This window comes from Leptinotarsa decemlineata, unplaced genomic scaffold (assembly GCF_025532065.1).
Source record: "Leptinotarsa decemlineata unplaced genomic scaffold, Ldec_3_MD MMD2_tig00000505_RagTag_RagTag, whole genome shotgun sequence".
NCBI lineage: Eukaryota > Metazoa > Arthropoda > Insecta > Coleoptera > Chrysomelidae > Leptinotarsa > Leptinotarsa decemlineata.
In genome coordinates, this window is record NW_027412549.1 from 11,114,955 (window position 1) to 11,141,392 (window position 26,438).

At 35.6% G+C, this 26,438-nt stretch overlaps 1 protein-coding gene across 2 annotated transcripts in view; it reads left to right on the forward strand.

Annotated features, from left to right (window-relative positions):
- Positions 1-3,068: 3,068 nt before the first annotated feature.
- Megf8 (Multiple EGF like domains 8) overlaps positions 3,069-26,438 on the forward strand; it is a 68,976-nt gene continuing 45,606 nt past the window's right edge. The window contains exons 1-8 of one of the 2 annotated variants that reach the window (XM_074173937.1): positions 3,069-4,975; positions 8,218-8,598; positions 8,654-8,904; positions 9,030-9,380; positions 9,997-10,627; positions 22,866-23,318; positions 25,538-25,857; positions 25,954-26,110. In XM_074173937.1, the coding sequence (XP_074030038.1) occupies positions 3,241-4,975; positions 8,218-8,598; positions 8,654-8,904; positions 9,030-9,380; positions 9,997-10,627; positions 22,866-23,318; positions 25,538-25,857; positions 25,954-26,110 (4,279 nt within the window). In that variant the 5' untranslated portion in view covers positions 3,069-3,240. The remainder of the gene's footprint in view (positions 4,976-8,217; positions 8,599-8,653; positions 8,905-9,029; positions 9,381-9,996; positions 10,628-22,865; positions 23,319-25,537; positions 25,858-25,953; positions 26,111-26,438) is intronic. The other variant, XM_074173936.1, reaches the window with a different exon arrangement.

Here is a 26,438-nt window from a genome sequence, read left to right on the forward strand (position 1 = left end):
TCAGAACGGTGTGAACCGTCTTAGTATCACGACTAAACAAATATAATTCCAGCTAGTCATGATATCTGCGGAATATTAATCATAATTCCGACTCCCACTCCAGAGTATGCTTGTGGAGTTGGTTCCTGGCTATATTTGCAGGTGGCGCATTGGACATCCCACTGAATCAACTGCTGATACATTCCCCTTTCATTTGACGTGCTGCACGCGGCGATATCCAACTATTGTTATCGAAGATACTGCTTAGTGCCCTTCTGACATGCCATTCCTCGGTATGAATGCCTACTCCAGTTCCAGTTCCAAATTTACTGAAAGTCCCTGACGCATTCAATAATAATTTTACAGTTGTTTCAAGTCCTAATGTTCTTTTCCTTTGTTTGTGTTTTACAATTGTCATTATAAGTTCAGTTACATGCAGGTCCGTAGCGAAAAGAAAAACCTGGGGGGGGAGGGAATCCAAATTTTCCCAACCTCACCAGCAAAATTTCCCAACTTTCGAAGAAATGAAAGCCGAGGGATTATTTACTACTATAATATATTAATTTTAGGGTATGCACAAATAAAAATAAATTTTGGTGATTATAAAAATAATAATGGGAATTATTCTACTTTGGACCAAGGTCCTTGGTCTTCCACCATACCCACCATGTATAGGAATATTCAATACAAATGAAAGGAAACAACACTTAAATAATATTGTGCTTATTGTTTTCTACTATTATTTTTTCTATCTTCACGGCCCGAACTTTCCCAACTTTTCCAAGTCGAAAAAACAGCGAAGAGTTGGGAATTTTGTAAAATTGTCACTTCAAAATTTGTGGATTGTTCAGGACGGTTTTCTTACTTGGGAGCAATTAAAATTTTTTGAAGATTTCAAACGACTCAAAATTCTCTTCAAGTTATGTATGTTGGGAAATCCCAACCTTCTCCTGGTTCTTTCCCTTTTTTATTACCTCTCCTTTTTTTTCTCTCATTTTTATTTTTTTAATTTTCATTCATTTTTTTACTATTATTTTTTTCTATCTTCATGGCCCAAAACTTCCCAACTTTTCCCAAATGTTTCCCAAGTCGAAAAAGCAGGGGAGGAGGCTCCCCCCATCCCCCTCATGGCGACGGTCCTGGTTACATGTAATACAACCACCCAAACGTTACTTGCTCACTTCATCCTGGTTACCGATTGCCTACCTCACCGACCAGTTCAAAGACCTTAAAAGGACTGAGTTTTTGCAAAAGGAGCTACTCCGTAAGAAAAAGCATGGGATTTGGTCCTAGAACCAGCATAGTTCCTTTATTGGTGTCGGTTATTTTCTTTCAATAATAAAAAACCACAATTCAAATTGTCGCTTTATTCCACGCCGAAGAAAGTTTATTCATTATATTGAGCATCATATGTTATTATATTCGTTAGGATTATGTATCCTCATCTCCCTGATAAGGTTGTGGTAACCTTTATTCCTGTATTCTCATTTTTTAAATTTTACGAAGACTCAACATTTTTTTAATTTCTATAGAAAATTTCAATAGTTTTTAAAGATGAAATCTTTGAAAAATTTGAAATAAATTATATCAGGCATCGTTATCTGAAACCTAAGTAAATTAAAAATGGCAGGTACCTATTCCATATATAAGCTCTATGATTTCACGATTCATCCGATTTGCATCTATTTATATGGAAATCTACTCTATTTCCAGAGGAATAATTGTGGATGTTATGATTGAAAATTACAAATTCATTGAAATACTCAGGTTGACCTCCCTATGGTATCTTGTATATGAATGTCATAGTTATATAAAACAATCTGCTTGCAACTGGTTACCATTTCAGTGCATCCAGCATTAAAGCTATAGGTGTTAATTTATTACATCCCAGAATTACCTTCATCCCTCTATTTTGCATTTTTTGTAACTTTGTAATTTGAGAAATTGATAATGAGAAATTATAATAATGAGCTGCAAAATAATCAGAATGTGGTTGAAACATTTTTTTTTGATAATTTATTTTTGATGTACTGGGCATGCTCATGAAGAATCAGATTATTATCAACAATGCATCCAAAGTATTTATATTCTCTTTTAATTTGTAGCGGAGTATTTTCTATTTTTAATTCGGTGTCATTTATATGTTTATATGATCATATTTATTTTAATTTGCTATTATCATTGCTTTTGTTTTTTTTTGAACATTCAATTTCAGTTTGTTTATTTTTAAAAATATGTCCAAAATTTTCAATGTTATATTCATTTTTGTATTGTTTGAATTTAGATCGATATCACTTTCAAAAATTTGTGTGTCTTCTGCAAAAATATTTATGAATTCACTCTGTATCACTCAAGCATATGTCATTCAAATACAAAATGAATGAAAGAGGCCCCAACACACTACCCTGCGGTACACCAGATTGAATTGTCATTTCCTGAGAAAATATTCACTCACTTTGATCCGCTACCTAAACCATGTCCTAGAACTTTACCAGACCAACCCAATATTTCTAACAACACAGCACACAGGGTTAGTTGCCAACTGCTCCAGAGCCCATTCGTTGTCTTTGGTCGTTCACCTCCAGTTCCTAAGTCACGAAGTCACGCGAAATCGATTGCCTCGGATTCTTCTGAACACTCTAACAGACAGCAGTGGACTCAAAAATGTATCCACCAAATTGTGTATAGTCCTCTCGGTAGGATGATTTCAGCGACCATAACTAATTTGACAGATGTAGCTTCAACAAGATGGCCGTTATCAAATGTTAAAGTTCAGAAATTCCTGTTGAAAGACTAAATATGATAATGTGATATTGCAGCGATATGATGGCAAAGTTTTGTTATCTCTTAGCCCAGCTCGGTCATGAAATTTCATTCTACGAATTGGAGGTAAATGGTCTAGTCAATCCTTCACTGCAACCTGCGAGGGGTATATTGTGTACAAAAAAAATTAAACATCAAAACTTTTCATTCATCTATATTTTTCATTTTCATATCTTTTATGAGGCAACTGGCAATCCCTGCATGACTTGGCTAACACACATAAAGGAATAAACTTTTAAGAAGAAGAATAAGTCAAAATGTCAAAAGTGAAATATTTGTTATGAAAGTCATAATAATTGTCAAAGTCAAAAATCATAACATAAAAATGTTTATTCGAAGAAAATTTCTTTCAACTTGAAATAACGATATAAGTCATGTTATAATGGAAAAATCATCGCTCAAGGTTGTACTATAAAAGTTTTTGCTCAGATTGACAATATGCGACCCCAAATAATAAATTACTCCCTGACCGAAATAGTGATATGTTTTATTGTGGTTGGATATGCGGCTGTTGACTTGGTTCCTTGTGATAAAACTAGAAGGGTATTTCAGTCTTCGTGGGGTATCATAAGTGATGGACCTGTGGGATCAAACTACACCCAAGATAGCCATTGCGAATGGCTGATCAAGGCCAATGACAGCAAAAAATATATTACTCTGAGCTTTCGTAGTATGGGCACCGAATGTTCTTTTGATTATGTGTTCGTCTACGATGGAGATTCTTTTAATGCCCCACTTCTTGGTAGCTTCAGTGGCAAGACTGAGCCTCAGCAAGTTATTGCAACTTCTGGGTATATGTTAGTATTATTATACAGTGATACAAACTATGTGTTGGATGGTTTTCGAGCAGAATTCTCCATTACAGACTGCCCAAATAATTGTTCAAATCATGGCGTGTGTTATGACCATCAGTGTGCGTGCGAAACTGATTGGGGTGGTTACGACTGCTCAAGACAGTTGTGTCCTGATAACTGCGGAAGATATCAAAGCCGTGGTCATTGCGATCAAAGCCAGTGTGTTTGCCGTTCGGGATTTTCTGGACAGTCCTGTAATTTAAATGAACATGATTCTGTGGGAAACAAATGGCACTGGTTATCTCATTCGGAAGGAGGTTTACAGCCTCGTGCTGCACATTCTGCAGTATACATGAAGTTGACTGATGCTCTGTATGTGTTCGGAGGATACAATCTCAATACTGTCTTAGGAAATTTGGAAGTTTATAATTTTCAAACAAGTACATGGAGAGATGAGAATGGTGACTTGTTACCAGATAAGGGTCTCATTAGTTCTATTGAACCCAGTTCAATAGCAAAATTAATAGAACATGCCGGCCCTGATTGGGAACAGAAATGGGGCATAAACAGTAGGACTTCCTTTTTGAAGAATCTTCTTTATTCAATCAGTGAGAATGCAACACATATTCGAAGAAGACAACGTCATTCCAGAGTAACGGAGGAGCACAAGCCACTTCCTAGATATGGACATTCAGCTTGTGCATTGGATAAAGGATTTGTACTTTTTGGTGGAAAATTACAGAATGGTAGTCTTGCGAATGATCTGTGGTACTATAATGTTCAAACAAGAATTTGGCAGCTAAGGGGAAGACTTTCAACATTACAACCACCTCCGCTTACAAGACATACTTTGACTTGTGCCAATAATGTGATATTTTTGTTTGGAGGCAGCAAGGAGAATGGAGAGTTTTCATCTACATTATATAGTATCCAACTAGCTCCAGATCTAGATGAAAATTGGGAGGAAATCAAACCTAGAGGTGGGAAGCAGTTAGATATACGAGTTGTAGCTCATAGTACTGTCTTTCATCCATCAACTAATTCACTGATAGTTTATGGAGGAATTGTACCAGGTGTTGCCAGATTCTCCAAATTATCAGATAGGATGTTTGTTTTTCAATTGGACTATCGATATTGGACTGAAATACATTATACCAGAGAACATTTGAGGGAAAAATTTGTTCCTAGAGAAAGAGCATTTCATACTGCCAATATTTTTGGAAATTATTTGGTTATATTCGGAGGATATTCCCATAGACACAATAAAGAAGAAATTTGTTATGACAATCAGATGTATTTGTATCATCTTGGGTGCCATACTTGGGTAAATCCTGATATACTGGGAAAGACTAATGAATCTCAGTATCCTAAACAGCAAGGTATGCTAGGATCTAATTCATTATTTCATGTTATATACCGTATTATCATCCATATTCAAATTATAAATACTGTATCGAGGAGAAATACCTAAATATTTTGAAATAAATTCTTGAAATATTAATATCTCCCAACTTACACAGAGTAGTTACCATCCCATGTACCACTTTAGCAGAAAATTCCTCGATACAGTTCAAAATTGTTTTGAATGTGTTTGTGTGTGACTCAGAAGGTGTTTATAATTGTAATGCAGTAAATAGTCACCAAAATGTTACTTCAACAGCAAAAGTTCTTAGAAGAATCCTCAAGCTCTCAAAATTTCACACAGATCTGCAATGTGTTTCACACTCATTTAAATTTCTTAAAATACCTAATAGTCATCTGAAGACAACTTACCTGTACCCACAGTAAAATAATGAAAAATCTTCATAATTTTCCATGTCATCAACATAATTATTTCTACATATAATAAACATCTATATCTACTATTTATTGTCAAATATGAAGAATTGACTCTAAAATTTAATTTAACTTAAATTCACCAAATTTATGGATATGAGGTCAGTAACTAAAATAAGCTCATCGCAACACAAATAAAAAAAAAACAACAAAAAGGGATTTTCTTAGAGAGAACCATTGTACACAATGAACTGACAGATAATGTGAAAATACTGGATTTTTTCAACCAGCTGTTGTCTCCTTATGAATGACGATCCTATGAAGTCAACTTGTATGAGCTAAGGATAAATAATATCTTACCTTTTAAGCTGCGAGTGTTAGCACATGTCGCACGATACGGAGTGAACATCTATTGTCTCAGAGTTGAGATCGAACTAACTCTCACAATATCACTGGTTTCATCACTGGACTGACTAACTAACTGGCTACCTTCTGATTTTCAACTGAAAAATTTTTTAATTAAAAAAGGAAATAAATTTGTTTTTTGTGACCATTAGAATAGTTATAACACATTCATCACACACATTCATCACACATCAGTCAAACAAGTAAAACATTCTAAATGACTTCAAGTGTGAAACCTGGTGAAAGATGAGAGAAATTAATCAGATATTTTTTGTAAGGGTAGTTCATTGTCTCAAATTTTGTGGTTCAAAAAATGTTAATGATAATTAATTACCTCTTCAATAAGTTGATATATATATGCAGCGCGATGCAGTCAAGTGTGAAGATGGGCAACACTTGCTTGCCGAAAGCAGGAAACAACACATACGCACGGAGTCAACAACAGAAGCCAACCGCACATTTGTGGTTCCAGTTAGAAGACCTAGAATTCCCAGGCTACATCTAACATGACCACGTTGGCAGCTATAGCTACCTGCGTGATATCCGTGTTCAGGATATAAATACAAATAGAGATTTTATCGAGTGGTCATGATACAAATCAAAAATTAAATAATTCGTGAACACAACACTCCAAAAAAGGGGGGCAAACCGCGGACACGTGTTTCTGGCTATTGGCCTCATCAGCGCGGTGCAGCCAAGTGTAAAGATGGGCAACACTTGTTTTCCGACAACAACTCCCTTTTTTGGAGTGTTGTGTCCACGAATTTTTTCATCTTTGATTTATATATATATATATATATATATATATATATATATATATATATATGATGTGTTGTTTTTCCGGGTGTTCATCCGTTGTGTACTATTCGATAGTCGACGTTTCGCCATCATCTCAGATGGCATTATCAAGACGAGTTACTGCTTCGCTTCGAGAGGTGTAACTGATGTCAGGTTCTTCTTGTGGTGTTTTTATATGGTTTCGCTTGCGTAAGTTGTATGGATTTGTTACCTGTTTTTCTACCTGAGGGTTGTTAATGGCTTCTGGCGGTTCTCCTACCTGCGATGGTTCATTATCAATTTGTGGTTGTCTTTGGTGGTTGTTTTTAATTATTGTTTTCCAAATCCTTGGGATGTTTAGTGAGTCATCCCTTTTGTTGATGAGGCCTTGCTTTTCGATTTCGATAGCTTCCCTGATTTGTCGTATTCTTGGGTTTTGCACCTGTGCTATCTGTTTTGTGGACTCAAAATTAATCTTGTGACCTGTTTGTAGATGGTGTTGAAAGAGGGCAGAGGAGGTTTGTTTTGTTCTTATCGAGTTTTTGTGCTCCTGGGTTCTGGCAGATATACGTCTGTTGGTCTGACCGATATATTGTTGTCCACAGTCCTCGCATGTGATGCTATGTACTCCTTGGTTTTCTAGGGAAATTCTCTCTTTCGGTCTGGGCAGCCAACTGGATATCGTTTTGTGTGGTTTGTAGGTTGTCCGAATGTTTTTACGTCTTAGTATTCTCCGGATTTTGTCGGTCACACCTTTGATATAAGGTAGTGTCACAGATGTCTGTCATGTGGAGAGTCTTCTGTCGATCTAGTGGATGTTTTGTTGCTTCATATATATATATATATATATATATATATATATATATATATATATATATATATATATATATATATATGAAGCTGAGTTGAACCTCATGGCTTTTACCAGTAATCCATAATTTTGAAACAATTAACGATTTTTAGTAAAATTTTAATGTAATATTCTTCTTTGTATCCTGTGAGGAGGTAACCTCTTTTATTTAGTGACTTGTTTATTGTATTGACATGTTTCAATTGTTTAAATGTAACATTCTTTCCGACACGGCCAACCTCACCGAAATATCGGAACAACTTGTGTTATAAGAGTACACTTCGGTTCTGCTGATCACCTAAAGAAAATTCCAAAGTTTTATATATATATATATATATATATATATATATATATATATATATATATATATATATATATTAATCAGATGGTATCTTGAGGTTGCAGTCAAGGTCAATGATAAAAACTCTTTGCTAGTTTGTCAAGCTTTCGGAAATGTTTATTTCCTTCTTCAGGACAACTGAAAAGATGATTGTAAAAATAAATGTATAAAACGTTACAGGTATAACTTTATAACTTACTCAACATGAGATTAATATAAAAAATTAGCAGCAAATCACTTTCAAATTTCAATTCAAATTCCAATGTATTTCTATTAGCGCAATAGAAGTCTTTCCTCTGATATTCTGCTGACATTTGAATTGAGTGAATTAACTTTAAAGGAGAAAACATTCATTTTAACAGATAACCTATTATTGCTTTCTGTGAAATTTGATTCTTTTGATTGGCAGAAATTCTTCTTGTATGTAACTTTTTGAATAAAACATACTACTTAATGATTTTTTTGAACTTCAGGTGTATTTGCTCATGCTTCTGCTGTAAGAAATGGTAACACTTTAGTCCTAATTGGTGGATATCATGGTAATGTTAATGGAGACCTACTTGCCTATACAGTTCCTCCAATGATTGCTACCAGAACTGGAGAAATATATGATCCAGAGGCAGCGTGTGTAAGACATAGAAACTATGGAGAATGCTCCTCTGATCCAGAATGTGGTTGGTGTTCTGCAGATGAACAATGCTATGGAAGAACAATAGGTTCAAATTGTACTACAAATTTGCAAACCACAAGATGTCCTGGGGTGTGTCCAGCCCTAGGAGACTGCCATTCTTGCCTTATACATGGTCATATATTACCACAACATACTCCCATGATCTCAGCTGCCCGTAAACTTGGTAATGTTTTTTGTTGTTTGTTTTTTTTAAATCCATAATATAATAACCTCTCTAGGTTTGGAAGAATGCACTTGGTGTGTGCAGAATGCCAGATGCCATCACAAAGATGACAATTACGGAGTTTGTGGTTTACAAGAAGATAGTCCTAGTCAAATACCAGGATGGTGGGGTCCAAAGGGAACAGAAGTGGTGAAACCAGAACAATGCCGAGAACTTGATAGGCGACCTGGTTTGACCTTTGTGAAGTATCACTATCCTGTTAATTACTCTCAGCCAGACAATGTTGCCATAATCAATGCCACAACTGTAAGAAAATGTGTCGTTATTGAATCAAGTCCATAGTTGTATTTTGTTTTATTCAATAGAGTTTGTCCTTTGTTTTCTGAATCATATGTATTTCAAGGATGTTTCTTTGATAATAGTTGTTACAGGTGGATTTTATCAGTCCTACAAGTTCGCTTCCCCGTGGAGATTTTTCAAGTGGAGGAGAGATGGTTGCTCGACTTTTAGGTTTTCTTAGGCTTCCCCCTAGCTGGCAGGAGATGCTTAATGTGTGTGTCAGTTTTTGCTCTGCAACTTTAACAGTTTCGGATACTTTGGTGGCCAATGTAACACCAGAAGCCAAAGAGTGCATGGGCGTAAAATGGCCAGATAATATAACTTTAGATAGAATATCTGTTGATTTTATGTCTAAGAAAATGATCAACATGGGTTACAACACTTATATGCAACAGAGCAAAATGGAGCTGCAGCATTTCAAAGAGTCTGATGATACCCCCAAAGTGAGTAGTAATATAATAAAATAAATAAATTTGTTGTGATATAACAGAGAATTCACTTAACATGCATTACAATGTAACATTGCATAGGGCAGTGTGGTGGGTGAATATATGACATTTTCATAATAAATATTATTTTCTGAAGCGCTATAATAAATATAATTTTCTGAAGTGATAAGTGTCTATACAATTTCTCAGCTCTTTTTTGATAAATAGAACATTTGTGTTTGTGAAAAATACTTGGAATTTACGCAGTAGCTTCTCGGGGGGAAATAAAAAGTTTGAAGTTCTCCATAACAATTTTCATATTGTATAAGGTGAAAATATCTAAAGAAGGTCGATACAAATAAAATTGATATAATTTTGGTATGAATAATTCCTAAAAACAGTTAAAGCTTTCGTGGCCGAGGTTTTCTTCCAAAAATCTACGACCTTTAAACCTGGAAAATAGTGACACTGGATTCTTGAAAACATGCAAAATATTTTTTTGATTGTTGAATAAAACACCAGTGAATCCTTCTGTTTTTATGAAGATATTGAAGAAAGATTATTTCTCTCATCTATAGAAAAATGTTTTTGTATATGTCATGCAGATTGCTTCTTTCCTTGCATTTTGCAGGTTTTTACATTCGAATATCTGGAACCCTTTGCCAACAGCTCTTGTGATCAATACAAAAACTGCCTTCACTGCCTAACAGACTCGCAATGTGGTTGGTGTGAGCTTACTAATTCTTGCCAGTCTCGAACAGAAGACGAAAATATCAGCTGCTCTCTCGACAAAGACTGGCAATATCTAACACTGCAACCCAGCAGCTGTTCCAACTGTTCAAATTATATAACATGCGACACTTGCATCAACTCCAATTTGTGTGAATGGTGGATAGAAGAGGCCCGTTGTCAAAGAATCGGACAAAGGAATGAGGCTGCAGTATCCTTAGATCAGTGTCCTATGCCATGTTACAAAAGGTTAGATTGTGGGTCGTGCCTGGATCAGAAAGGAAGATGTGTTTGGTGTCAGGCAACAAAGCAATGTTTTAGTTTTTCTGTTTATACAAGCGAGTATCAGTTTGGATTGTGTAGAGAATGGTTGGATCAAGTTTTCCCCTTAGCAGGGAGACAGGATAATAATATGTTATCTGTTATAAAACCCCAAGAACAGTGCAAAACATGTTCTATGCACGTCAACTGTTCTACATGTCTTAGCTCGCTTAGTTGTGGATGGTGTTACAATAATTCAAATCCCATGAGCGGTAAGTAGAATTTTTTTTTCTATTTCCAGTAAGTATTTTTGATTAAAAAAAAAATAATTGTATTCTTGTTGCTTCTCAATAAGAATGGCTCTCTGTCAAATAAATGGAATAATAAAATAATAATTTCATGATTCGCAACATGTACGATATAAACCACAGTCAGTTGTTGCTGAGACTTATATGCAACCTTCGTCTTTGCAGTCAACACATATACTACTGATGATGTCTGCTGTAGTAGCAGTTGAAAAAGTTTGGTACTTCAGGTACCATTCGACCTTTTATACATAATACATATTATGTTACGTTTTCCCTGTGTGTTTACCAATTAAATTACTGTACAATTAAACTTAACTTTTTTTCACTGTTCACTAACAATACAACCAAACACTTCAACTAAAACTTCAAACCAATATTCAAATACTATACCCTTATTAGATCACTTCATACCGCACTGTCAACTAGATTTCCTGATATGCGAGTGGATTGTGTTTATATAAGCCAATGGAAGTCTTAAGAAGCAGATAGATTTATTCTTGAAGTGACGCGACACCTAGAACGATCTAAAAACAAGTAGAGTTGAGCGCGACCTTGGCCATGTCACAGTCGATTGACGACGACCACTGGCGGACGTCGTTTTCTTTTCAGACTTCTCCCTTCCCTGAGGTTATTCACCCCAAACAACATTCCAAGAGAGAAACATCACGACCCATGTAAGGACTCTGTTTCTCTATGGGGACAACTTTAGACTTGCTTCTGGGAGACAATTGCATTCTGTATACCAGATCGTTTACCTTTTTGGTTACCAAGTAAGGTCCTTGCCATGGTCTCTGCAAGTTAGTTACCAATTAAGGTCGTTGCCATGGTCTCTACAATTTGGGACACAAACCTTTCCGACGTTGGAGTTGGTAGAGCTACATTGCATTGCTCTCCTTGAAGCTCACCGACAGCGACTTTTTTTCAAAAATTATCTTCATCTTGTCGCTAGAAAGCTTTGATTTGGATCTGGCAAATTTGTGTACAATTTCCAGTTTCTGCTTCCGATCCTTCACATAATCTGAAAGGAGTACCTCTTGAGATTCATCGGATGGGCACACATTACGTCTATCGGTAGCTTCAGTTCTGGACCAGTTAACAACATGGATGGTATGTAACTGGTCGCGTCATGTTGGGAGCTCTTGTATGCCAACAGAAAGAGAGGAACTGGTTTATCCCAGCCTCTTTGATTTTCGGAGACAAACATTGAAAGGTAGTTATTAATGGTGCGATTATGCCTCTTGACCAATCCATCGGACTGTGGGTGAAGAGCGGTTGTTCTGGTCTTCTTTATTCACAACAAAGTCATTATTTCCTTTCATAAATCCGATTCGAAGTTGCGGCCTTGATCCGAGTATAATTCCTGGGGTAATTACGTTCTGCAGCAGAGCTTCTGCCACCGTTTTAGACCCTTGGCTACTATTTCAGGCCATTTTGAGAAATAATCCATCACAACCATAAGGTACTTGTTACCGGATGTGGTCATAGGAAGTGGTTCCCGAATGTCTACTGCGATTCTCTCAAAAGGGCACCCACTGAGGTATTGCTTCAACCTTCCTCTTTACCTTGTCTTCGGACCCTTTCTCGAAGAGCACAGGTCACAGCGCTTACACCACTCCTCCACATCTCGGCAGCAATTGACCCAGTATGTACTTTTCACTCCGAAATGCTCTCCAGTGCGACCATCGTGGAGCTGTTTGTTTGAGTATTTTCGGGATACACGTCTTTGGAAGGATCATCTGGAATTTATGAGTTCTTTCATCCGAACTTTCCCATTTCCGAGTGAGGTCATTTCGAATACACATGGAGTTCCATTGGAGCCAGTAACCCTTTTCCTGCTGGCTGTGTTCTTGCCCAGTCATGAAACTGTCAACGACCGTACCACACCATGGTCAGATGCTTCCTCACCTTTTCTGTCCGTATTCCTGGACAAGGGACTTTTACAGGTTGCTACCCTACGGGTCATAGGGAACCCGGGAGGTAGAGGAGCTTATCTCCCTATCAGAGCTGTCCATAAAGGAGTCTCTGCCCGCTACCTTGTCACGTCTGATGGAAACTTCTTCTGGTATATGGGTAACTTTGTCCTCCTGGCGTTGACAAAATTTGCATCCGGATGTCAGGCATGGTCTTCTGGAGATGCTATCTGTGTTTCCGTGACTCTATTCTTCACGATATCGAATTTCAAAATCTTAAGTTTGTATATTTTCGATACACCTGGTTATTTGTCCTTCTGGGGGTTTTAAAGTTGAAGAGCCACCAAAGTGCTGAGTGGTCTGACCTGATCAAGAATTTATGGTCATATAAAAAGAAGTGGTAGTGATACACCGCTTTGACTACTGAGAGGAGCTACTTTCTTGTGATGACTTCGTTTTCTTCTTGTACCTAAGAGAGAACTGCATCCGTGTCAAGAATAAACAAGCTCTTCTCCTTTGGGCATGCCGAAACTGTTCCACCGGTCAAGTGCCTCTTCAGGGCAGCAAATGCTTGCTGCCCTGAAGAGGGCAGCAAACGAAGGGGGGAGTCCAAGGAAGCTTCTTACGTCGTGCTGGCTCTTCGGTGTTGGTCCTCCTTTGGGTATGCCAAGACTGGTGCACTGGTCAAATGCCTTTTCAGGGCACTATAATGTCTTGAAGATAGACCAAGCATATTTTCTAGGTGAGTCCTCTCAGCACTAACTCCATCAAGCGTTCAAATGTTGCGGGTGCGTTGCATAATCCGAATGGCATAAACTTAAACTTATATAATCTATTGCCGGTGGAAAAGGCAGTCTTCTCTTTATCCTCGGGGCGAACGGCCAACTGCCACTATCCGCTTTTCACATCTAATGTTGAGAATCATCTGCATTCAGTCAAGATGTTCAGGGTGTCATCTGTTCTGGTAAGAGGGTAGCTGTCCTTTCTGGTGATCTGGTGATCAGTTCTCCTGTAGTCTACGTAGAATCTCGTCGATCCAACTTGTTTAGTCACCAACACAACTGGTGACGACCAGGGGCTGATTGCGAAGGGAAGTCCACTGGGTAATTATTAAGAAATCCGTTGTCAACTAAGATGTTACTATTGCGTCCTATCGTGAAAATCGAATACCTGGGGGCTTGGGATGCCGCAGCAAGTGTAACACCATAACACTGACTGAATTTAGTTTTCCGAACCCCGACGCTCTAGTTCGGGTGATCCCGAACGCCTGCCTCTTCTTTCATCGGATGCTGAACGTGATCGACAGTCCCGCATTTATAGAATTTAGGCCGCAGTTATAGTATTTAGATCACTCTCTTGTCTTGGGTGCAGTTCCGTTCATCAAACATGTCATCAAGAGTTCTTCTAGACCTACCATGAGTCTATCTTCCTTTTCGTTGATGGCCCTCACTAGAACTTTTCGTTGTTGTCGCGAAGCATTCTTGGCAGCTTCAAATTCTAGGGCATAAATGATGGCTTCATTCAACTTTTTATGACGTGCCATTCTCAGCAATATCTGCAGCTTCGTATCACGAACTGCTTCGATGAAACAGTGGATACTAATACAGTGAGTGAAATTGTAAGGTGCTTTTGGGAAGGCGAGTCTTACTAACCTTTCGACTTCGGCCCCAAACCCCTGCAGAATCTCGGATGGACCTTGAGTTTTCATCTTCAATTGAGCTTGAGAGACTTGTTGAAGGAGCTCACAACTAAATCTGACATCCAAAGCATCCTTCTGCTTTTTCACTGGAATATTTTGCAGAATTTCGGACGCCTTTACTCGAAGCGACAGTATAAAAGCTGTTGCTTTCTCCTCATTTTTCCACCCATTATTTTCCGCAGTAGCCTCAAATTGTCTTCGATAAATTGACTGTGAAGATTTGCCATCGAAGGTTGGAGTTTTAATGAAACTACTGCTAGAAGGGAGAGAAGTTATTTCTGATTTGCATTTTTCCACAGCGATCCTCTTAGGCTCCGGTTATTCTTTCCAAAGTTTCCGGAAAACCTCCGACCCTTCCAGCTCCCTTTCAAATTTCCTTCCAATTCCTTCAAGATCCTTAAAATTTGCTTTCAACCCCCTAAAGCTTCTCACCGACAATTTTTTTCAATCTCTCCTTTGTTTCCTGAAATACTTTTTCAAATTCTTCCTGAATCAAGTCCTGTACTTCTTCTTTACTCGCTCGGGAAGATTTTAAATCTTCAAATGAATGAAGGTACATCTGATTGACTTTTCCATGTGTAGTAGTTTACGATTTTTTAAACTTAACTTTATTAACAATACAACCAACCAAAACTTCAAACTAAAATTCAAATGTCATTGTATTTTTTGGTTCGACAAATTAAAATTCAGTTATCTTTCATTTCATTTTGGGGTTTCCTATACCTAACCTAAATAGTTTTTCAGATATTGGCTTTTTCAAATAGTAGTTCTTGTATCAATGCATTATTTGAATCAAGATAGCTTTGAAACAAAATTTTTTCAACTTGTTGAAAGAATTCTCATTGACAGTTATTGTGTTTTACGTTATTCAAAACATTCACTGAATCATTACCGGTGAAAATGAAAACTTATCCCATTCAAAATCGGATAGATATCATTTTAGCGATTGGTTAGTGTTTAAAGAATTGCCTTTTGGCGTCGAAAGTGTATGCTCAAAAATATCCAGACCGAAATCATCCAAACAAGTTGGTTTTCAAACGATTGCTACATGAATTTCGTAGGACTGTAAGTGTAGCTTATGAAAAGGCAAATAGACCAAAACCTATCATTGGAAATGAGGAAAATGAATTCCTTATTATTTTCATTTATTTATTCAACGGGTAACCCCCAATTTATATACAATATCAACCTTAGAAAGTTATATATAGTATCTATATATAGTATCTATATATCTAATAAATCAACCTACATAGATAAAATTAAAATAAAATTGTGATAAAAATAAATAGTCTTATAAATCTATACCAGGTAAGTATATCTAAGAGTGCTCTGAGAGATGTGAAAAAAATCAATATTGGTCCCATTGGCATTAGATAGAATTCTGGACAAAGGAGAATGTTTTCTATAATTACACTTATGAAAGTCGAGGCTGAAAGTTTGGTTGTTACGTGTCCTTCTCGGGGGAACATGCAGATTGACTTGACAGAGAAGAGTTGGGCAATTAATTTCGTTGTTCAACAATTTTTGTAGGAATATTATGTCTGCATGTACCCGTCTTGTACTGAGTTTAAGGAATCCAATAGTAGAGCGAATGACTTCTAGCTGGCATGTTCATTTTATAGGCAACATATCTAAGAAATTTATTCTGAACTTTCTCAATATCATAACTGTGATTGAAGTAAGTTGGAGACCAGATAAAAGTGCAATACTCAATCACTGATCTAAACAACGCAAAGTATTTTAATAGAAAAAAAATTTGGTAAAATCTTTAGTTGATCTGTAAATGAATCCCAATATTTTCATCGCTTTGTTAGATATGTGTTCATACTGTAAATGAAAGTCCATCTTGTCATCCATCATAACACCCAGATCTCGTATAGATTGTACACGTTCCAACTTCCTCCCTGCAATACTATAACCAGCTGTATAAAAGTTTAATGACTTTGAAAAGGAAATACTTTTACATTTTGCCACATTGACATCCATATAATTCATCTTACACCAATCAGAAAAAGATTTAAGGTCCATTTGAATTTTCGCACAATCCTGCAACGAATCTATTGCTATAAAAAATTTTAGATCGTCTGCAAACATCAGTATTTCACTGTGAGTATTTTTTTCTTTGATATCATTTACAAAGATATTGAAGAGAAAAGGTCCCAAGTGACTCCCTTGAGGTACTCCTGAGGTAACAGATATCTCGTGAGAGATAAATCCTTTAATTTTCACAAACTGTGATATTATCATAAAGATAACTTGAGAACCAGTCTAACGAACTCCCAGAAAAGCCAATTGCCTTTAATTTTTCACAAAGAACTTTATGGTTCACGATGTCAAATGCTTTTGAAAAATCGATGTAAATTACGACCTTATTATGGGATCAATCATAGAAAATCCTCATACTAGTCAACGTAAGATCGAAAAAGATACCGGGGAAAAGCAGATAGAGTATTTCTAGGGCAATAAAAAATACAAATTTCATCCGTACCGTATTCAGATGCACCAGGAATTATATGAAGTAGACTTCCATCGGCGAATCGAGTTTTGTCTACGGGTTTTGGACAAGTTTAGTGAGGATGAACATTTTTTATATTACATTTTATTTTCTGATGAATCTAGACACAACTTTTATTATTATACTAATCTGAATCCTCATTTTTTCCGCACTCGTGAATCACCAGAATAGATGGTGTCTGTTAACGTGTGGGGAGGAATTATAGGTACACAAGTTAGAGGACCATACATTTTTTATGGAAACTTGAATGGTCAATTTTTTTTACAATTTTTACGAGATGATCTGTTTGAGCTTCTACCGCTCAATATCAGACAACGGATTTGGTTAAAATTGGATGGAGCTCCGGCACATTTTAAATTAAGTGTCAGTTTTTAATATGTGCTTTCCGAATAAATGGATTGGTAGGGAAGGACCACAATATTGGCCAGCGAGATCACTAGATTTGACTTGCCTCGATTTTTTTTCTATAGGGATACTTGAAGAATGAGGTTTACAACACTCCTCCAACCACACTGAAAAATATGGAGGAGAAAATAACGGTTGCTTTTCGAAGAGTGACGCATCAGATGTTATTAAATGTTATGAAGTCTTTTATTGAGAGATTGGATCTTTGTATTCAACAGGATGGTCGTCATTTCGAGCACCTAGGTATTATAAAAAAGTGATTTTTTAACACTGTATAATCTGAAAAAAGGTTGGTTTGGTAACAGGACAAATTCGTTTGTTTCATGTCGTTTTGTGTTGGTGTTGTCAATTGTCCCTCTGCTAGCTGGCCATCCACTGAAAGCGGTGCTGTGCGAGGCTGAGCTGTGCTATGCTAGGCTGTGCTGGTTCAAAGCTGTAGCAGTCCGTCCACCAAATGCTAGTCGTGCGGTGTTGTAGCTACTAGCAGAATATTGACATTAAAATGTTCAATAATTTAGAAATCAAAAAGTATCTTTTGGACGCAAGTTCTGAGGAAAATGATTCCGAAGACGAGCACAGAAGCGATTTATTAAGTCTTATTATACTGATGGCGGAGACGAGAAAACATAGATTCTGGATATCAAACCATTTAGTAGAAAGAAAACAATTTGGCGAGTTTCATAAATTGATTCCAGTATTAAGTGATCAACAGTTTAAATTACTTTAGGCTTTCTAGATCACAATTTATGGAAATTCATGAATTCATACGATTTGAAATTATAAAGCTAAACACTAACTACCGAGAAAGTATCACCACAGAGGAGCGTTTGGCTGTATGTTTAAGGTAATTTTGTTTTATTACATATACACTGTTTAGTTCTCAACGCAAATTTATTTTACCATATGGAAATAAAAATAACTGCAATATTTCTGTAATAACAAAAACAACCAAATTAATTATAATAAATTCATACTTTAGTTGCCTACATTCCATCCTCCAAAATAGCTTGCGACTGTTTCATCGCCTGATGATTGGGTAGAGGGCAGCGGGGTAGAAATAGATTGATTATAAACAGGGTTCGATTGTTGTGGCGGCTGTAGTGTAAATACGTTATGGTGGTAACCATTGGCAGTGCTTTCTCTGTTGGCATGACTACCTAAATTAGTCACATGTGTAGTATGAGATACATTCATTTCAGCCTCACTAACAGCATCAAATATTTTTCTCTTAATCATAATTTGAAAACGTTGAGGCATAGAAGCTGTTGTTAAATACATACTATTAAAAAATTCTTTAAGGGGATCGTTGGATTGTAATTTTTGTTCCAGTTCTTTTCTTTGGCTGTTTCTCTCAGCAGTCCTAGCCTCTCTTTTCTCCACTTGTTTCATTAACGATACAACATTGTCTTGCCATTGACATTTTTTTTTCTTTGCAGGCTCCACAAATTCATAATTATGTTCCAACGGTGTTTCTTGATCTTTATTTTCTTCTAAATCAATGTGGGACAGGTCCTCTTGGGTTTGTAGATGGTCGTCTTGGCCTGTTTCTATAACATTTTCGTTTACTTGTGTGTCAACTATGTTGGAACATCTGCTTCGGTTGGCCATGTATGGAACTAGAAATTCCATTTGTTTCTGGTATATCCATGATCGTTTTATACGAGCTGCGTCTCCACTTTTACAATCATTTTGTCGTTTTGGAGCGTCCCTCAATGAATCCCTTAATTTTTTCCATTGACGTTTAGCCTCGTTTCCTAAAGAAAAAAAACAGTGCAAATTTTAAAATCTCAATATTAATAAATTTTTTTATACACTGTAATAAAAATGTTTTCTTATGTTTTTTAGATTCCTGGCGACAGGTGATTCATATAGAACAATTGGATACAGTTTTCGTTTAGGAGAAAGAACTGTCTCAAAAATTGTTCACGAAGTTTGTTCATCGCCCTGGTTCCAATTACAACCAACATTCCTGAAAATGCCCGACGAGAAGTCTTGGAACGCGTATGAATTGGAATTTAGAGAGCGATGGCAATTTCCAAAATGTATCGTCGGTGCTATAGACGGCAAACATGTGATTATAAAAGCTCCACCGAATTCTGGTTCATCATATTTTAACTACAAGAAAACTTTTTCTGTAGTATTGATGGCCATAGCAAGTGCCAATTATCAATTGATAGCCGTCGACATTGGGTCAGCAGGCAGATTTAGTGACGGAGGAATATTTGCCAATAGTCCTATTGGACGTAGGTTAAAAACAAATTCATTTCATTTACCCGAACCTAGTCCTAAGGAAAATTATAATGATAATAATTTTCCATTCGAATAGTTGGAGATGAAGCATTTCCGCTTATGGTAAATCTAATGAGACCATTTCCAAGACGTTCTTTAAATAAAGAAAATCGTGTTTTCAATTATCGCCTGAGCAGAGCTAGACGAGTTATAGAAAATACGTTTGGTATATTGGCAGCAAGATTTCGAATTTATAAACGTCCATTAGAATGCAAATTAGAAAGTATAGATAGCATAATCAAAGCCACTTGTATTCTCCATAATTATTCAGGCACTAGGGAGGGGAGATGCCCTAATATAAATGAGGAACTATTGGAAAAAGGCAACTTTAACAATCAGTGGTTGCCATTAGCACATAGAGGATCAAGAGCAACGACTGAATCTTTTGTTATAAGGCAGAATTTTTGTAACTATTTTAACTCTAACATAGGCAGGATTCCGTGGCAGGATAAAATTGTATAAATAAAATTTTGTATTTATAAATAAAAAGGCAAAATAAATAAAAATATGAAGTCTTTCGCCGGTTTATGTATTTTTTGTTTTTGTTTTAATTCAGACCAGACTTGTAGTATATTTTAACTCATATATCTTCATTTACTTATTATTATAAACGCAAAATATAAATTAGTTTTTTAAATAATCCAGAAAGCATATTTAACTTACCGTCTTTTATATTGCACTTTTTTGAGATATCTTCCCAGAGACTATCACGTAAGTCTTTATTTTTATAGTTTTTCTCATCTACTTTCCAAAGGCATGGATTTAATCTAACAATTTCCATAAATTCTTCCATTATTCAAATAATTTATTAATATTTGTACGGCTCAGCACAGCTTCAATCGAACACAAAGTGAAGTGATGCGAGTCCCGCAAGTCGCAGCTCGTCTTGCCGTACGCCGTCTAGCTTAGTGGACGGTACTTCATAAGAATACATTGGTAAACCAGCGCCGCTTAACCCAGCTCAACTCCGCTCCGCTCAGCACAGCACAGCATCGCTCTCGGTGGACGGCCAGCTTTATAGAATACAGAAATATAAATTTTAAAAGATATTTCACCTGGGTAGTTCTCAGATCTAGAATATATAAAATTTCATTAAATTTTCGTATGTTTATGTGTATATACCCTATTTTACAATTAGGTGATAACATTTCTTTCATTCCATGATGGTATCTCAAGGTTCCATTTTGGGACTGATATGTTATTGAGTTGCCTTTGATCGTATTCGATTCCTTTATTACATTGTATAGTATATAGATGACTCAACATTACTTTTTACAAAGTATTACTCCGAAATTCTGTAACGAAATCAATTTCACAATTTACAATTTCTTTTTGGTTCATAACTATTTATATAACATCAATAAAGACTGTGTGGATATATCGGAAGAGTTATACGAAGAATGTAAACTTTCGCGGCCGGAGATGACTGTATGAAGACTATTTTCCGGGTTTTCTGACCGCGGTTTGCAGGTTTTTATGCCTGACGTTTCGTCTACTGCTGCGGTTGACATTTTCAAGCCGATGTGGTAACGGTCGCAATACCCGAGCTGGTGCTCTGGTTCTTGTTCCTGTTGTATCCAACACATCAACTACTATTTCCGTACTGGGCGCTCTATTTATTTCGTTCTTTATTGTATTATCTGTTCGTGTTCATGTAACTCTCAGGACAGGTAGCCAGCTTTTTTGAGAGCATTTCGGCCATAGCCGACTTGTCGGTTTGTCCGAGGCGACAGTTTCTCTCGGTTCAGAGAGACGTGTGCCTGTACTTCGTTTCGTGGTTCCGATATAGACCGATCCGCAGTTACACGGAATCCGGTATACCCCTGGCGTTGCTAGAGATTCTCTAGGGTCTTTTGCTGACCTGGCCTAAATATTGGTTTCACGTCGTGTTTCACTAAAATTCTACCAATCCGGTCTGTGACATTTTTGGAAAGGGAAGGGAAGAAAAACTTTTCCTAGACTGGCCTAGCTGGGGTTGCTTTGGTGTTCTTTCTCCTGAGTCGTTTGGCCCGTTGAAATTCTCATTTGCTGTACCCATTACGTTTGAATGCATTTTTCAGGTGATTTAGTTCTTTAGGCAGTCCCTCAGGTTTACAGATTCGTCTTGCTCTCTCAACCAACGTTTTTAATTACCCTTTTCTTCTGTTATAGTTGGTGGTTCGAGTTTTTGTTCAAGTATCTGTCAGTGCGCGTTGGTTTTCTGTACACTCGGTGGCCCAATGTACGTCTGTTCACAAGAACATCCAGGAAGGCTAAAGTCCCTTGGGTTTCTCGTTCCATTGTGAATTGGATTTTTGGGTTGAGTGTTTCAAGTTAAAGTTTTAGATACCAATGCATCAGGCTTTTTTGAAATAGTCTGCAATATACTCGAACAGTATACCCAGTAGAAGTGTGGCGTATCAAATTTAGATGTTTTTAATGAAATGTGATTTATTGCTTCTCACATAAGAATACTGCCAGCAAACCCAGGAAAGTACTTTTAAAAATTATAAAATTGTATTGGTATATACCGAGCAGTACAGAACTTATGCCAAAAGTAATGTAAAAAGTTGATCTGTTGAACATTTGAAATCGGTTTTGTTAGGTACTTGAAAATAATTTTTTTTTGATATTTCAAATGGGACACTCAATATTTCAATAAAATGTGATTTCTTCTTGAAAACCTCTTTTTTTAAATATGAGGTTGTATAGGTGAATACCTAGCGGTTCAAAAGTTTCAACAAAAATAGTTTCGAAAAATATATTATTTTCAACATTGAATTTCTCCAGCAAAAATTTTGAAAAAGAAATTGCGGGTGAAATGAATTTGACACAAATTAAAAGATCTTCAGATTGATCTCCTCTCAGGAATATGAAAAGAGGATATTTTTGTTTGACAGTTTATTTAGGAGGCTCAATCTTGATAACATAAAGGAGTTAGTGAACACAACAAAATCATGAGAATTAATGAAAACCCTCATAGGTTTATTCATGATCAATGGGAGGAAAAAATTTGGGCCCAGATTTCCTATAAAATCACAAACCTCCTATTCGATTCCCCCTAGTATTGGTAGTAAGTGTTTGGTGAAACTAATTACTATTCGATAAATAACAAACTACAACTTTGAAATATCTTCATAGTAAAATATACTTTTCAAATAAGATTTCATTGAACATGAGAATGGTTGAATGGATCCATTTTTGACGTTATATGCCAATTTGTTCAAAAAAATCTGACAGATACATCACGATTCTACATTTTCTAATTGCATTTATTTCAACAATCGGTTCATAATTGATTACTTATTTTTAAAATTTTCAGTATTCCTTTATAATATTTTTATATTACTAATTACATATTAGTCTAACTTGGAATTGTGTTCAATTTTATTCATTATTTTCCAGGTGTTTGTGTCCAAGGGGACTTCAACAATCCTCATGTCAACTGCTCTCTTGCACTAGGTTCTGCCGAGTCTAAATGGGCCTATGCCCAATGTCCAGACGTAGACGAATGTGGTTTGGGATTGCACGATTGTCATGAACAAGCTATTTGTACCAACACTGATGGGTCCTTCAGTTGCCATTGCAAAAAAGGCTATATTGGTGATGGTAGGAAAAATTGTCACAGAACTTGTTTCAATGTATGCATTCATGGAGTGTGTCAAGGAGAACCTGATTATTCATGCAAATGTGATATTGGGTGGTACGGAGATGATTGTTCAAAAAATTGTGGGTGTAATAACCATTCTGCTTGCCCTCAGGGGGAAGGAATTTGTGAGGAGTGTGTCGACAATACTATGGGAGATTTTTGTGAATACTGTAGACCCGGCAGTTATGGGAATGCTACCACTGAACTGGGTGAGTTAGAAGAGGAAGAAGTTTTTATGCCACTGAACAGCAAGCTATAAAAAGTTATCTTGATGAAATTTTTGAGTAGCATTATAAATTTAATCTTGAAATTGGAGCAAATTTTTTGTTGTGAATGTCACAATTATAAAATAAATAAAATGAAACTACCACAAACCCCTGAATGGTCTCGTAGAATTTTATAAAAATAATTGTTTGATATCAGGACACCCATTTCAATTCTCCGAAGTTGATGATTTGTTTGTGTATGAAACAATTTGTAATATTAAAACTAATGCGAAAGTATATGATAAATTGAACTTGAGTTTAATTAAGATTTGCTGCCCTTATATTATTGAACATATAACTCTATATTAGGACCACTTCTGTTTTCTTTATATACTTCAACAAAATATTTTACTGGTCACTGCTATGCCAACAATACACAGATTTATTACAGTTTTTATCCAGGGGATGCGGAAACGGCCTGTTATTTCATTAACGAATATCTTCAAACATTCATTAATAGAAGGATGTGTAATGCTAATACTTCGATAAGGTCGATAATGTTTGGATAATTTTTGGGATTGAGTGGAAGAACGTTTCAGTGGAGGTCTTGTTTCCAAATGAAACGAACTACACCATTTTGTCCTGTTTATTTGTTTTTGGTCACAAATATAAAGTAAACAATTTATGTGAGAAATAAACCGATTATTATTATTATTGATGATAGTTATTAGAATATTTTAATAGTATTGATTTTGTATATGGTATATACTTTTCGCAGGTTAAGTGATTCAGAGTCAATTGTACTGGCAATAGTTTCGAAAATTCAACTTCAATTACATTCAAATAATGTTTGTGGCATGTTATTACTTGATTTGCAAAATGATTTCAATACAGTAAATCATTCTTCTACGGAGGTTAAACTTTCATTTTTTACATGGTTTTAAAATTATCTTGGTAACAGAAGGCAGGAAAAGAAGAGTTCATTAAAAATCATCAATTGTGGAATTCCACAAAATTCTTTTTCCAATTTCTAATTTATTTTAAATCTATTACAGGGCTGAATGTCTGTGGTTCCATCAGTCTTTTTACTGATGATATAATACTCACTTCTTTTGTGAATATATCAGTATATGAAAAATAAATTTCAGAAAATTCAAAATTGATCTATTTAGTTGGGATCTTATTTAAATTTTGATAAATCCTCCTATACGATTATATCCAGAACGAATTCAAATAACAACACTTTTTTCTTCAATTTCAGCAATAATTTGATAGAATTCAAGAAAGAAATATAATTTTTAGGCTCATATTTAGATCAGAATTCATTGTGGAATTCAGATATCAGTCAACTCAGAAAGAAAATTTCACTTCTTGTTATATATTTTATAAAATTCAATTTAAATATTTTTTTGCTGTTAGTTCATTTATTATGTTAAAAATAATGAAAAACATTCAGTACTGTGTTTTTAATTCACAAACATAATACATGAAAAATAAATAATATAGTTTCATAACAAGGCAAAAGCAAATTTCATCAAAAGCATTTTTTTATGATGGATTTATTCATATAATAAAATTTCTAATGATATCAAAAATCAATTTCATCAAATTTAAGACAGAACTAAAAGAATATATTTTAAATTAGATTGACAATTTTGTAAATTTGAAATTAAACCTTTTTTTTCTTCACATCATTTCATAAATTGTAATTTTTGAAATTTAATTCAATTTTTCAACACTAACTTAATTCCTTTATTTATTACAAGAAATAAATCTGTTTATATTAGAGATTTCAACAGAAATGATAACTCATTTAAGATAATTTAAATATCTAATGAAATATTTTGATTTATACTTATAAATTTATAGTCAGTTCCATCTGGAAAATTTATAAATACATTTCATTACTTTGTTTTGCAATCTATTCAAAGGTTCAATCTACTAGTTTTTTCATTTTTTTAAAACACATGTTGCATACATACTTTTCCACAAAACTATATTATTCAGAGAGAAATAAGAACCCTGGATAAAAGATGAAAACGTTGATTACATTTGTTATAATCTGATTGATATAGCATCAGTTTTTGAATATGGGGAACTGCTTCCATGGCTATTGGCCATTCTATTTTCTGTGTGAAAACACAGGAAAAATGTTTTTGGTGATTGCCAAGTTCTGAAACTATCAAGATTAAAGATTAATATTAGTATTTTTTTCCCCAAAGGTTGTAAAAAGTGTGATTGTAATGGACATGGAAATAAAGACCAAGGCGAATGCGACATAGATACTGGAATTTGCTTTTGTGAAGATAACACTGAAGGTGATCATTGCGAACGTTGTAAGATAAATTATTTTGGGGACCCCAAAAATGGAAATCAATGCTATTATCAGTGTGAAGCTAGAGGATTGTTGAGAGATCCACAAGGGCAAGGTATCACTTCCATGCAATCCTATATTCCTCCTTGGGGAGGAACTCCTGCAAGAGAATGTTTATGGATAATAAAACCTTACATAAACAGCGGATCAGCCATTATTCAACTTGAGGTATTTTTCAACAAGAATTCTGCACTAGCAATTTTTTTACACATTTGAAGTTATTGTTACATATTAGATTACACGATCAATTTATTTCTCTTCAAGGTAAAATCCTCACAACTCAATGTAAGCTGCGGAGAAAATGCTGTTTATGTTTATGATGGTTTACCAGAGCTGGTTGACATGGGTAGTCAGAGTGCTCTTTCGGCTGTGTTTTGTACAGAGGAAGCCCTTCCAATCAATGTTGTAGAATCTAGAACAGGTATGTGGAAATACAGGATTGCTGGGATTGCAATAATTTTCCTTACAGTACATTTCAAAATCAAATGGAGTTTAGAGTAGTAACCTGAAGCACTGTTATTTTGTAATCACGATTTTGACCTGAATGGGACAATATATTTTTTGTTAATTGTTTATTAATTTCAAATCTGGAAACCCTCATTTTATTCCATGGGGACAATAGAAAGAAAATAAATTAGATTTTGAGCTTTTCTTTGAGCTATTCAATTTTTGTACACGAAGTTTTGCACTAACTATGGAAATAGAAACCAAGCGAATAAGCACTCAAATCGCCGAGTGATGACTGAAGT